The following is a 12765-nucleotide window of genomic DNA, read 5'->3' on the forward strand; positions in this document are numbered from 1 at the left end:
TTATTCAACATTGTATTTGATCTAACTTAACTGGACAATAAAGTAAATTGAATGGAAATATTAACAACTGAATGATAAAAAATTTTTTTCCATAATCTAGCATTATATCATTCTCACATATCTTTCACCACCTGACTCTTCTTAAAGCAATCTAAGCAATGTGTAACTGCTTTGTGTTGAGCACTGACTGAAAATGTAGTGTATTAATTTTTTTAAGCACTGAACATGAGAACAATTTCTAGTTCTATTCCAGCATTTGACTTTTAGATTCAAGTGATGTGTCATCAACTGTAGAGTGTGTATTTTCTTTCAGCTATTGGCAATTCCTTGTACTTCATTCTATCATAGAAAAAAAAAAGAAAAAAAAGAAAAAGCAAGACAGCAAAAGAGCAAAAAAAAGAAAAAATGAAAAAAAAAAAAAAACAAAACCTACCTTCTAGAAAATCATCATTGTTCAAAAAAAAAAAAAAAAAAGTGTGTAAGAGAGAAATCACTGTTGTGTTTCATACCTTTCCCTACATGGCAATACCCCTTTGGCCAGCTGGGGTCAGCTGTCCTGACTGTTTCTCCTCCCAGCCTCCCAGGCACCCCCAGCCTCCATGCCAGTGTGGCAGCATGAAGGCCTTGGCTCTGTTTGAGCCCTGCTCAGCAGTAACAGAAGCTTCCACTATCAACACAATGCTCAGCACAAAATCCAAAACGCAGCCCTGTACCAGCCACTGTGAAGACAATTAACTCTACCCCAGCCAAAACCAGCACACACATTTTCTAGTGAGCAAGACTGTTGACAACTAAGCATTGTCAGTTTAGTTGATAACTTTTTTCCTTTCATTCACAAAGTGGGATCCTCAACTATGGTTTCTCAAAAGACAAATGACTGGGTTGATGGCAAGATACTAAAAGACACAAATGTGGGGATTACCTCTCTTTTGGGGAAAATAAATAAATCCAGACTTGAAAACATTGATCCAAATTGCTACTAATTAAAAGCTACATAGAAGAAAGCAAATTTTATGACAACGCTATACACAAAAGATAGAGCAATTAATGTTACAAGTTACAAAGCAGCTTTATGAATGGGCCAACAATTATTTTTCCAAGATCTTTACATCCAAACCACTTTTGGACCTTTGGCAAATTTTACTCCTTGTGGAGAATGAGAAATAATAGCCATCCAAGTATATTATATGTACTTTGTCTTCATGTGCCAAACCTATCCAAGAGTACACAAAACATGTTCCTCGAACTTGCAGCTGCTGCGATAGCAAATGCATCACATACATCATTTTAATGCTCCCAAGTGAGTGCAATTTTAGTAGTCACAATTGCAGGAAGTATTAGATTCATGGTCAAATGGTGCTACAGCCTATTATTTTGAATTCAAGATGTCACACACCTAATAGAATTTAAGTTCAGAAATACAGACCATTTATTTTCAAGGTACCAGATCCCTTTCACTCTCAGCATAAAATACATATTTTCAGGATTAATATATCATTACTGGACTAATGAGATAAATAAAGGCAATAACAAAAGTAATACAGAGCAAAAAGACATTATTTATTAGAAGTAATTTAATAAAATGTCTGCAGCTATATGCAGGGGTTATGTATTTTGCTGTATTTTCTGAAGAAGAAATTCTACTTGTAGATTTAGATTTGGCTGTCCTTTCTTTGTCTTCTTACTCAGTATTTTATAAGCTTCCATCTTCTTTTTCTTGTACAAACGTTGAGCTTCTTCTCTTTGTTGTTTTCTTTTTTCTGCTTCCTGAAATTAAATAAATATGTAAGATTATGAAACAATTACAAACCTTCTGTGACTGTGAGGCTATTTACAAGCAATAGAATTCATTTTTGTATAGGTACTGGCAATTAGGTATTGTACTGCCAACAGAAACACCATTTCTCTAAAGCTGAATCAGGATGTTCTTTTAGCACATACTGCAATCAGAACAAATTATACAGCCTCAAGCTTTAAGATAAGAACCAAGCTTTCTTCAGCAGAACATCCTACAATAAGGTTTGCTGGTGCAATGTATACTACTTCCTTTCTGTGAAATGTGCTCCTTCACTACTCTCCTTAAATGAAAAACCCCACTTTCTCCTCCTGAGTGCAAGAAAGAAAAAGGTGATTCAGCAGCTCCTATGTGAGTATCTTGCCAATCCAGATGTGTTTGGATATTAGACACTTCTGCATGGAACAGGCTGATAGGATATGGGACCTATCTAGACCATGCGTTGGGCATATTTGTGATACTAGGACAACATTATGTAAGGGAAATTAATCCAGACCAGACTACTAGTGACCTGTTCTCTTTAAAGCAACACAGACTCTTATCTTTACTTTTGAGATGGAACAAAACTACGAACTCTAATCAAAATTCTACATGTAAAACTTTCCATGAAGCACACATGCAACCAAAGTACTAATGGAGTGTTAACGATACATGGATGGACTATCAACATTATACAGATAATCACCACATTGTCATTTTCAGATTTTATCCAACATCTCACACCCCCTTCTCCAGTGTTGTAATGTTACTCAGTAATTTGGGCAAACATCCACAACCCAGAACACTAGCTTACTTCACTTATATCGTGTCCTACCAAAATATGCAAGACATCACAAATCAGACTGAAAGACTGTTCCAGTTCACTTGGGTAATTTCTTCTCATAAAGCTTATTCTTTGAAATGCAGTGCCATGCTGATCTCATAGGCAAGCATTTCTGCAGAATGCCTGAACAGATGATAATTTGTGGATCATATTTTTGTTTTCCACAGCATAGATGGCTTCAGTGATGTACAAAAACTAGTAAGAATTGATCTCCGATATAAAATTTACAGGACATAACTCAATAAAAGATTTCTATACAGAAATCTGAAAATCTCAGGAAAAAACCCCAAACAATCAAATAAACACACATATGCACAAAATATGCACAGATAAAGAGATACACCTCTCTCTATACAGAATCTTTGACTTATTTTACCATAATGACTAATAAAATTTATTCCTGTTTTAAAAAAAAAGAGCAGCATCAGCTCTAATTTATCTGTAATTCACTTCATATCTAATAATTTTTCTGCTGTTCAGCATTTTCTTGTAAACAACATCCAGTCAAGCTACCAGCCAAATGCTTACTTCAAATCAAGAACATTCATCTTACAGAGTTGCTACCGACCTTCATATTTTTTCTGATCTTTACTAAATACTAGCGCTTTTTTTTTGGCCAAAAAAGGCCTTTGAGGAGGCAAAAATTGTGTCTTTACGCTTATTTCTCTTCCCAAAATAAATAATAGTAAATCCAGTGTTTGCTAATATACATGACAATGTAGAATGAAGTACATACTTTACTTTTTCCTCATGCTCCACTCAAGTACTCCACCTAAATGATTACTGTTACTGGGGCACTTAGCTCCTGTTTTGCCTAATTATCTTTAACAAAACAAAAAATGCTAACATCTGTACTCAGGCAATTCCTATGTGCTGCTCAAAGAGAACTCCCTGCAGTCTTGCTAGGGTTCTGCTTGTTCCCATCTTCTCTAAATAAGCTGGTCATAACGTTAATTTCTTTTGACACAATCTCTAGCTAATATGCAAAAAAGCAGCCACCAGCAGAATAACCACCTAACTCACCCAGAATCACAGATCAGCTCATTAAAACTAAATACAGCTGAAGAAACAGTATCTTTTATACAGCTATATATTCGACACTTATATAGTAGCTACTGAAATTTAGTATGTCACCAGGAAGTTGCACAACTTCTACAGTGTTACACTGTGTGTGATTTTACAGTGCAAGAAACAATGTCCTGGAGAAAAAAAAAAAAAACTAGTTTATTAAGGACCTCTCAAATGAATAGTTCAAGTGAGCTAATCTACAGTGATGATATTACAATATGTCCTGTAAAAATAATTCAAATTAAACTCAAATGAAGGGAATGACTAAAAATTTTGATTGTGGATGCTATTAAATTTGTTTCACTGTTGGTCAAAGTACATAAAAAGGTAAAATGAAGACTGCATTATGATAATGCCTTAAGAAACAGGATGGGTATTTAATTTTTCATCGAGATGATGGTATTGTTATTACTTCCCCTTTTACAAAATTTAACAGGTCTAATATAATCCACTGGGGTATGCAGATCAAGCTCTAAGCTTTTCTTCATGTACCAACTGACATAATAAAATCCTGCTATGGGCAACTGCAAGATAAAAATAGTAAGAACAAAGAGAATCATCTTTTGAATGCCTGTGTGCCTGAATACCACTGTCAAACTGAAAAAAACTGAAAGCGTTTCAATATCTCCTATGGTCTTCCCTGGCTTCAGATGGAAGACTGAGCAGTAGAAATGCTATTAATCTAGATCTTGTTTAAAATCAAGAAAGTACTCTGTGTAAGATTTACCTCTTTCTTTCTAGCGTGCTCAGCCTTTATTTTCTCATAGTCTTCTTTTGCCTTCTGATTGGACGTTTTATTTCTAACCTTCTCTTGAGTCCCAACTGACCTGGAGGAAAAAGTACATGTCCTTGAGACACTGAATATCATCAAACAGACATAACCATAGATCCTACAGCCACTGCAGAATCACAGCAGTCTTCCACTGCTTTTGTCAGTGAAGTTAACTACAAATACCAGTGTTATGTGTAGCAAATATAATTCGTGCCATTCCTTGTATGAAATATGTAATATTGGATACTTGTTAGATTATGCCCGTTGTATTAGTTCCCCCCCCTGCCCCTTGCAGGCAAGACTGGGTGTATATTGGAAACCGATTTACAAGTAAAAGGATGTGGCTCGGCCAGGAGATGGGCCATGTCTGGACTCCAGGTGTTGATCATCAGTGCTGATCATTGCATAAACGACCCAAGATGGATATAATGGAAATCCTCAGACAGATACATGTGAATACAGCCTTCCCATAAATCTCATCAGGGATTCACCTACTCCGGACACTGAATTATTCCTCCTCATCACCAAAAAAAGAAAATCTTATTAACCTATGGACTCTGAATAGAAGAAAAGACTGATTGCTGAAATCTTGGCCTCAGGCGAAATTTTCCCTATAAAAACCGCTTGTGCCAGGATAGAGGTGTGGGCATAGGGGAAAACCTCTCCTGAGGCTGACTCCTTGTTGCACACCCAGGGCTGACCCCAGGCTCGGCACCGTCTTTTTCCGTGGCTGGCTAGATAGAATTTGACCGCTAATAAAATTATTTTTATTTTTAATCTGGCTGAATAAATTCTCATTTATAACACCAGTTTCAGAACACTTACCCTTCTACACTGACTAGATTGTTTGAACCACTCTTACATGATACCCAACACCATGTGAGGCCATGCATGAGCAGTCAGCAAGAAAACATAATAAACTAAACTTCTTCAATGCCAAACGTACCCAAGACCAGAGTGCACATGACTGTTAGTAACACACACACCTCATCCGCTGTAGCTTCACATGGATGTTTCCTGAAGCTTAAAGACTGCCTAAAGGAACTTTCCCCACGATTCAAGCCCCTCAGAGCTAGAAAACCTGAACATACTAGCTTAGAGCTGCATTCTCTCTTTCTAGCTCCAACACATGGAAGCAACTGCAGAGAGAACAATCATTTAGAAATACCACTCTCATGGAAAAACAAGAAAATTTTTTTCCTTTATTCTCATCTCCATCTGGTGGCCATACTGTGCAATGATGTCTCAGTGTCTCAAGTACAAAACCCTTACACTGCCGTTTATTTTTCTAACAAGCAAGAAAGAATATTTAAGACATAACAGAATTTTTAGTAAAGCAAATCACCAAAGTCCACGTGAACTGTTAAGATCTAAAATATTTCTTTAGCAAGGGAAAGAATTATATTTTTAAAAATACACTTTGAAAACTTACTCTGCGGCATTATTAAGCTTTTCTTCTGATGACACTGAATCATTTGGAGTCCTGCGCCTCTTCTTAAGCTTCTCTTCCTCTGCAAGGTAAAGATGTTTCAAGTGCTCTGGATAGGTATCTGTAAACTGATCATCGTGTTGTGAATGCACTTGTCTTCTCTTTTTCAGTAATTTCCTGTACTGTCGTTCAATCTTTTGTTTCCTCCGAAATGCAAATCCTCGTCCTGAAAGCACAAGTAAAAGGGAGTTAAATACACCTGCACTAAAATAGTACCAAACCATCCAACTGTTGTCAGGCCCCTCTCCATCTGTTTTCTCCCAAACTGAAAAAAGCCACTACATGTGGCAATTTCAATAAGGATCAGTCATAAGTTCAAGGAAAGAACCACTATGATTAGGTTGTTCCCTACTGCAACACTGGAGCTTGCACAGATTTACTGAAAATTACTGCCTAAGCCCCCGAGAGAGCATTGCAAATACTGCTACTTAATGCCCACTCACCACTCTGCACCTTTGCCAGTGTTTTTTGAATCCAGTGAGAAGATGTATTAACATTTCACTCCACTCCTACTTTTGACAGCTTGTAAAGCAATATGAAAACAGATTTGAAAATAAGCTCCTAAAGGCAATCTCAAGAGAACACTGGTAATAATGCTGGCAACAGCAGGAGTGTGCAGCAGCTGTGACACACAGCAAAAAGTCACTAAATCGTCCTATCACTCTGTATTAATAATCCACTATGTCTTTTCACTTAAAGAGCATTTATTGCTACAACTTTCCTTCTACATATGTCCAGAAGTGTTTTTCTACAAAAACATCATATAATTATTTCTGCTTAAAGGAAAATTCAGACATTGGCTGTTTCAGTCTCGACCATTAAAGAAAACTTACCAAAGTTGACATTAAACAAACTTTTTTCCTAATGGCTTATTTTTTATTGCATTAGTCTAAGGATCCACTGACTTTCATAATATTCGCTAACAAAACAGTTTCTAAAGGGAAGTCAAATTAATTCCAACTTTTCCTTTTTTCTCCAAAGCAGCCATTTCAGCAAAGTGCTGCTGAAGCCTACGCTCTCTTTCCTACTCATTTTTACATCTGCACAGCTACCTACCAATAACCCGAACGTTTTCTCAAACACGCTTCCTTTTTAAATGTACGTTTTACTATCCAGAAAACCCAAAGCGAGCGCTAAACCCGAAAACCATCGCCACACGGCTCAGGGGCTGCCATCCGAGCCCCGGGAGCTCCAGCTCACACAGGCCGCCGCAGCCGGTCCGGCACCCTCATCCCGAGTGCAGGGCCGCCAACACCGGGGGCGAGGCGGGGCTGCGGGCCCGGCCAGCCCAATCCCCGCTGGACGTTCGGGTCGAGCCGGCTCGCAGCTGGGCCAAGGAGTCGGGCTTCCTTCGGCGGCCCCGACTCACCCTCCTGGACGCTGCCGACAACGCTGCGCAGCAGGACGGGCCTCCAGCGCCGCTTTCGGCCGGGCCCGCGGGCCGCCGCGCCCGCCGCCGGCCCGGGCCCCTGGCGCCTCGCCGCCGCCATCGCGCTTCCGGCGCCGAGCTGACGTCACCGAGCCGCGCGGCGGGGCCCGACGGGCCGCGCGCGGGGCCATGTCGCGGCCGTCGCGCGCGCTCCCGGCCCAGCCCGCGCCGGCGGCGGCGGCGCGGGCGCTGCGGCGCGCGGCGCGGTTCGTGCGGCGCGCGCTGCCGCTGTGCCGCGCGCACACCGTGGAGTTCTTCACGCGCGGGCTCTGGCAGCGCCTCGTGGCGCCGCGCCCCGACGCCGTGCTCGAGGCGCTGCGCGCGGCCGGGCCGCTGGCGCGCCCCCTGGCGGCGGACTCGGGCGCCGCGGCGGCGCCGTGCGGTGAGTGGGGCCGGGGCGCGGGGCGCGGGGCGCGGGCGCACCGCCCCGCTTCGGAAGGAGCGAGCACGGCCGGCCCGGGAATCCCGCTGCGGGGCTCGCGGTGAGGCGCTCGTGACGCCGGTCTCGTGTCGTCAGTTTCATCCTGTTCGTTTGGAAACGAAACTCCAAACTGTCAAATTCCTTCTCTCTGCCTGAGCACAGAACACAATTAAGATGAAAAAATCCCAAATCAAACAAAACATACCCCAAACCTCCACGAGTGGAAGGATGTAACAGTTAAAAGTCCTCCGAGTGCTGAAACTGGAGATGCGGAGGACAGCTGGAAAAGGCTTAAACGCCTCTTTCCTGTGTGTCTGTAATAGTCAGTGGATCTGGCACAGGAAAGCAGCTGCTTTGTTTCTGACGAGATCTATTTAAGAAACACTTCATATTTTCAGTAATTTTCACGTAACTGAAGAGGAAGGCAGCTAGGCTGCTGTATGCGCTGCAGTCCGACTAGGAGGGAAACCTACCAGTAATGCTCCTTCAGGCAGGGCACAGAAATGAAGATAAAGCATCTGAAAGCGGTGGTATCTGGGGGGACCGAGCCCAAGCAGAGAGATCATTTTCATATCCAAGGTGAAATCTCTGACAAAGCACTTAGCTGAGAAAAGCCGGTGTCGTGCCAAAGCATATGGAATGTAGATAGCTGTCACATTGTGTTAGCTCTGAAATCCTACGTTAAATGGCACTTGAGGCAGGAAAGTGTGTGGAGTGTAAGAGAAGGCTCCACAGAAAGTAGCATGTGCTTTTTGGCATAGAAGACAAGCTAAGATAATGATTTGGACTCAGAAATAGATTGAAGAACTGTGAATTTCTACATCACTAGCAGCATTTCTCTGTTGGATCTGAAGACCTTTCAAAATTTTAACTGCAAGACTCATTTTTAAAGGGTTGAGTTATTTGGGAAAAATCCCATAGAGTTTATTGGTGCATGGAAAAGACACTGGATGATGAATTACCTTCAAGAGCCAGATGGAAACAAGACAGTGGTCTGGTCAGCAAGCAAAAGTGTTGGGAGAAAAGGCTAGGCTTAATGTTCTTGACAGATAATGTCAGACTCAGAACTGATTCAGAGGAACAGGACATAACACTGAATTTAAATAGAGGCTGGAACAAAACTAATTATCAGATGCAATCATCATAAAGAAAACAGTAAAGGAAAATTACTCTGATCTAACCTGTTTCTATGGGAAAGTCCATGGAATGATTCAAACACCAAAGTGGTGGCCTGTAGATTAGCATGAAAATCAGGAAGGCAGAGTATTGTTTTGTAGATTTCAAAATTGGATAATAATTTAATAATTTGCATTCAAAATGCATATTGCAGAATCTGATACAGAAATTACTGGAACAAAAAAACAATTTATGTCTAAAATTAAGCACATCTTTTTTGAAGAGTATGAAGTTTTCATGCTGCAGCTAAAATACGACATTTCTTCTTTGGTTTCTGCAGGAATTTTTTCTGCTAATTAAAATTTAAAAAAAGAACAATTGCCCCTTTTTTTCTGACTTTAGAGTATGCTATTTAACAGAATGCACTGTAGTGGAGTGGGCATATTCTTGCTGATTTCTTGGTTCATCCCTTACTCATTTGACTTGCACGGTATCTGTCCATCCAGTCATATGATGAAAATACTTTATAGTAGAATATGAGTTTTTCAGTGAAGATACCTGCAAGCATCTACTTATATTTGCAAATTAATGCACTGCTAGCCTGTATTAAAATTAGGAGAGAGAGAGAAATGTAGTGCCATAGCTTATTCGAGTACATTACTGCAATTCTATAATGTTAGGGATCAGAAACCAAACATTAGAGCTCTTGAAACCCAACATAAACAGAAATTACTCTTCCTTGTTCAAAGTAATTTTGTTATAATGACCATGTGAAGGATGGAACCCTTGTTTTCACTTGTACCCTGCAGAAAAATGTAAGATCTCTTTTTAGATTCAGAAACTGATTTGAATACATCAAAAAGCTGACACTTGCCACATTGCATTTTGTTTATAATGTCATTGCTGTAAATTTGACACAGGCACAGAAAAATCTGTGTATTTTCATATTTTACTGTAAATTACTGTTTGTACTGTGATTCCAGCTTTGGGGCATGTATTTCTTTCCTTTGAAGATTTGTTTGCAAATGTATAGACTGACTGGTTTAAAGACAAGCTAGATTTCCTCTTGTGAGCATCCAGAATAGAAATGTGTCTAAAAACCCAGCATTTTTAATATTCATAAATTATGAAAAGTTCATCAACTGCCATTCTGTAGTTTGAAGTTAGACTTCAGATGCTGTAATGCAGTTGGTTCCTTTTTTTTAGTTGGCAAGCTGGAACAACAATTTAAGTTAGGTAGGAGTGTTACTAGGGTGATCTTGTGTGAGATTCTACTAGTTCTATCATGTTGCTCCACCAGATAACGAAGTTAAGGAGTGTTATAGAACATGAGCATTGCTGCATTGGATTTCAGTTAAGTCAGATTTGTAAGAACAGTAATTATTTTTTATGTCAGCTGATGAAAAAGTGAAAGCACATGTATTTTCTTACCTTTCTCTGATAAATCTTACAAAAGATACATTGGAAAGCAAAGTTGCCCCTTCTCCCTAAAAGCTGTGGTCTTTATTTCTCATCTGTAATATCTTATTACTATCTTATCCTTCATGAAGACTACACTAACTACAATTTTTTTCAGACAAGGAAGTTGTTTATGGAGAAATGTGGCTTTCTTTTTAGATGTTGTAGCAGAGAGGAGTAAGAAGTGCTGTGCAGACAACAAAACCATGTTAATTCTGGTCATAGCTTAGAGAATATTCATTCTTTCTTAGACACAAAATTTGTTTGCGGTGCTTGTGCCTTTGTAGTGTCATGTAATGAAAATTAACATGGTTTGGGACTGTTTTCAGTGGATTGTAATATATGCATGACCTGTAATTGTGGTCATGCAAGGAAATTAAGAGCATTAAAGCCGAGGTCAATCTAAACAGCTGTATACATTGTCATGCCAGATTCAGGAAAGCTACCGTGCTAGGTATGTACTTCCTCAAAATCTACCTATGACACAAAAGACAAACCAGGAGACTTTCCAAATTTTTGTAACAATTTGATTGCTGGACTGGGTGCCTTTTATATATTGAAAGAATTACAAAGATATAAAATTATTAGCAAAATTATGCAGAATTCACAAATGGTTTTATGTAAAATAGACAGGAATTAGACAATTCAGAACAATCTCAGAATTAATAAATTATTCATACTGATATGTTTCACTAATAAATGTACATTTTTGAAACTCAGTACTAAGCAATACCAAAATGAAGTATTTTCTCATTAATCTAATAAGATACACAGTAGTTATACTGAAGTAGGTCTGCTAAAACAACAGATTTTGTCACATTTACACTGGTTCCAACTAAGCAAAATTTGACCTCAGTTCTGCAGAGGGAATACAGCTGAAGAAAAATAATGAGTTTCCACACTTAGGGAAGCAAGATAATGGCCAGCTGTGTGTGATACTAAGTATTTATTGCCTGTAGTTCTCTGTCAGAAGTATTAGAGAGCTGTTAAGCACTACTCACATAAATCTTTTCCTTTTCGTTTATGTGCAGATGATGACATCTTTTCCAGTGCATTTTGTGAAAACACTGAGAAGCTTATCAATGTACATTTGTTTGCCCTGGCTGCTAAGTATTATTCTTTGTCCAACCTTGGAGTGTGTACCCCATTAGAAGATGTGCTTGAAGCACTGAAAGGAGACAATGAAGGAGCAATAGGTATATTTACATTTGTATTTTAATGTTTACTTATTCACTATAGGGGTGAGTTTTGGTTTTGGAGGGTAGTTTGTTGTTTGAGGGTTTTTCCTACATGATCCTCAATTCCATTTTCATTTGTTCTTGGATAGTTTCTTTATTGTCTTTGTTTAGGAAATGGTATACAAAAAACTTGCTAAAATTTGAGGATTTGGTATCTATAGACCCATCATGGGATTCAGTTTTAAAGGGGATGGGACAGAGAAGCTGGCACATCACTATGTGAGATACCTTCTAATTCTCTTTCTTTGTGTTGTCCCCAAGTGGCAGGAATCATTCTTGCTACTCATGTTTTTCTTAGAATTACTACCCTAAAATATAGCAAATATATGATGTCTTAGAAAACAAAAATTATTAATTCTGTGGTTTTGGACTAATACCAATTATATGTGATAAAACAAGAGTAATTTCATTTTCTGTAGTTAAAGAAATTGAATTAAACACTTTTACATTGGCATCAAGTTGGACTCTTACCCCGATTAGAATTTTTAAATCAGATTATATTTATCCTTACTTGGACTGCTGTCATTTTCACTGCAAATGTGCTATTCATCGTTCGCTATATTTTGAAATGTCTCATTAGTTTCTAAGAGACAGACTGAGCAGCTCCCTGCCTTGCCTCCTAGTGGCTTTTATCTCTGGGATGCATTAAAACTCCTGACATTTCTTATCCTAAGTGATAGCACCAGTATACAAATGTTGTGCATCTCTCCCATTTTCTACAGTGATCTCTTTCCAATTTTGCCATTTTTCATGGTTGGCTTCTTAGGTTTTTTTAGCAGTACTATAATGCTGAGATACTCCTTATGATTTGTAGTGCAGTCATCTTACTTTCTGGCTTCTTTCCTTATGCCCTTAGTACATCGGAAAACCTTTTTTTCTTCCTTGACAACTGTATGCTGCTTTTCTTTCCCACTAGCTTTTTAGCTATTTTTACTGTATCTCATTCCCCATGTTCCTCTTAATTTTCTGTAATTCTCTACTTCTACCTTCTTGTATTTGAGTTCATACTTGGATTAACTTTCTTAATCAAAACTTTGAGGATTCTTTCATCTTCTTGTCATGCAGGATGGAGCATCAGAAATAAGGCAATCGCTGAATACTTTGTTTTCTGTGTGGCAGGAGTGATGCTTGGTTGGGTAACTGGGGCCTGCGTTTG

General features: G+C 39.2%; 2 protein-coding genes across 7 annotated transcripts in view; one reads left to right on the forward strand and one right to left on the reverse strand.

Moving 5' to 3' along the window:
* Positions 1 to 1539: 1539 nt before the first annotated feature.
* On the reverse strand, positions 1540 to 7473 carry CCDC59 (coiled-coil domain containing 59). The gene is made up of 4 exons (XM_021528072.3): positions 7317 to 7473; positions 5891 to 6113; positions 4414 to 4513; positions 1540 to 1767 (listed from the first exon to the last, which is right to left on the reverse strand). The coding sequence occupies exons 1-4, from the start codon at positions 7435 to 7437 to the stop codon at positions 1606 to 1608; spliced, it is 606 nt and encodes a 201-aa protein (XP_021383747.3). The 5' UTR covers positions 7438 to 7473; the 3' UTR covers positions 1540 to 1605.
* Positions 7474 to 7505: 32 nt separating this feature from the next.
* Positions 7506 to 12765, forward strand: part of METTL25 (methyltransferase like 25) — a 65603-nt gene continuing 60343 nt past the window's right edge. For all 6 annotated transcript variants that reach the window (XR_014951745.1, XM_085568218.1, XM_085568220.1 and 3 more), the window contains exons 1-2: positions 7506 to 7758; positions 11403 to 11567. Coding sequence is in view for 5 of the 6 variants with exons in the window: in XM_085568218.1 (XP_085424344.1) it covers positions 7506 to 7758; positions 11403 to 11567 (418 nt within the window). In the remaining variant the exon portion in view is untranslated. The remainder of the gene's footprint in view (positions 7759 to 11402; positions 11568 to 12765) is intronic.

This window comes from Lonchura striata, chromosome 1A (assembly GCF_050655825.1).
Source record: "Lonchura striata isolate lonStrDom1 chromosome 1A, ASM5065582v1, whole genome shotgun sequence".
NCBI classification, from domain to species: domain Eukaryota; kingdom Metazoa; phylum Chordata; class Aves; order Passeriformes; family Estrildidae; genus Lonchura; species Lonchura striata.